Source organism: Cyprinodon variegatus, unplaced genomic scaffold (assembly GCF_000732505.1).
Source record: "Cyprinodon variegatus isolate N-32 unplaced genomic scaffold, C_variegatus-1.0 Scaffold2670, whole genome shotgun sequence".
Taxonomy (NCBI): Eukaryota; Metazoa; Chordata; class Actinopteri; order Cyprinodontiformes; family Cyprinodontidae; genus Cyprinodon; species Cyprinodon variegatus.
The window spans coordinates 1-1,510 of NW_015153123.1; the positions used below are offsets into that span (position 1 = coordinate 1).

The 1,510-nt window shown below is 45.5% G+C and overlaps 1 protein-coding gene across 1 annotated transcript in view; it reads right to left on the bottom strand.

Moving 5' to 3' along the window:
* Window positions 1–566: 566 nt before the first annotated feature.
* The window catches only part of LOC107081013 (2-acylglycerol O-acyltransferase 2-A-like), a 16,405-nt gene continuing 15,461 nt past the window's right edge, over window positions 567–1,510 (bottom strand). The window contains exons 5-7 of the mRNA XM_015369227.1: window positions 1,175–1,305; window positions 899–942; window positions 567–780 (exon numbers count right to left, since the gene is read on the bottom strand). Coding sequence (XP_015224713.1) covers window positions 663–780; window positions 899–942; window positions 1,175–1,305 — 293 coding nt within the window. The 3' untranslated portion in view covers window positions 567–662. The remainder of the gene's footprint in view (window positions 781–898; window positions 943–1,174; window positions 1,306–1,510) is intronic.

Genomic DNA, 1,510 nt, shown 5'->3' on the forward strand with positions numbered 1-1,510 from the left:
ATGACATGTCAAAGAAGAACATAAGACAGGACCAACATCTGTAAGTCCATGTAGAAATAAATGATAGTGAATAATAACTTGACATGAACAGGTATACAGCACTCGATTGCTTACAGACGGTTGGTGTTTTCTGCTGCGACATTAACGCTAGTGCATAAACTTTGTTATTTTTAAGTATAAACCATTGCCCCCCTAAAATACACTCGGCCACCCCCTTGCTACCCCAAGGATAAAAGTCTAGATCCGCCACTGCGCATGCGGTAGCCGCGCAGATGCTGTGAGAGGGGTGGAGCTTAGAGGTGGGGCATGAGTGAAGCAGAGAGGGTGGGGGATTGGCGTGAAACCTGTATTTCTTCATATTTTCGGTCGAAGTCTGCTCTCTTCTCAATGTAACAGACTGCAGCTTTAATTTGAGTAGTTAAATGAGATAGTTTGCCAATGGAATGAGTATTTCTACTCTTAAAATAAGATAATTGGATAATATACACTTAAAATAAGACAAAGCAATTGTCTTATTAACTGGAGAGCACATCCAGTTAGTCACAGTCAGAGAAACAGGACTACACTGGAAAACAGGCCAAGCTCAAACATCTAGAAACAAAGGTGTTGATGGCAGCAGCACAGCTGATAAATGTGGAGAACATGACCCTGCTGGGGTTCTGTCAGTGTTTGGGTGGTGTGCTGTGGACCTGCAGCCTCCTCAGAGGAGATCCAGCTGGGTTCTCCATCTGATCAAACAGCTCATTCTCTCCAAAAGAAAAGACTGGAACCAGCTGAGCTCTGCACAAAAAGGAATGTCAAAGAAAGACACTGAAACACATGAGAACCCACAAACTGGCATTAATGAACAGACATCAGGCATGCAGCTAGGCCCGCCCACTGATTAGGCTCCACCCACCCGTGTTTCAGGGCCAGTTTGATGAAGCCCTTCCTGTTCTTCACCTGAAAACCAGAAAAACTGATCAATCCAGTGTCAATGGTCAAAAATTATAATGAGTCAGGTTCTGATCCAGTTCTGTTATTCTGAACCATCCGTTCAACCAGCAACCTCTATCAGAGCTACAGAAGTTACTGATCCAACAACCTCTTCACAAACGACCAGACTAACATTACTGGGATCTGGGATGGACTTCTGGTTCAGTCACCTGGGAAAGATGTGACAATATGGACCTACCTGCAGAGTCAGAGCCCCGGGTCGAGCATCCAGAGCTTCTGGAGCTCCGCCCACTGCAATCACCGCCACGTTTCCTCCTCCAGGACGGCTGACCAGATGGGACAGACTGGACTTACAGCTGGACACCAGTCCTGAGGGGAAATAGAAGACATCAGCACCAATCAGAAAGTTATCCTGAGCTATTTCTATGGTTCTGCTGCTATAGGCTTAGACTGCTGGAGGACATAGGGACCCCTTTTTCATCATTCTGCTTCATTCTATCTCCATTCTCCCTCTCTGCAAAATCTGTTTGTTCAATCTCTAACGTTCTGCTTTTCCTCATCAAACAACAGGATG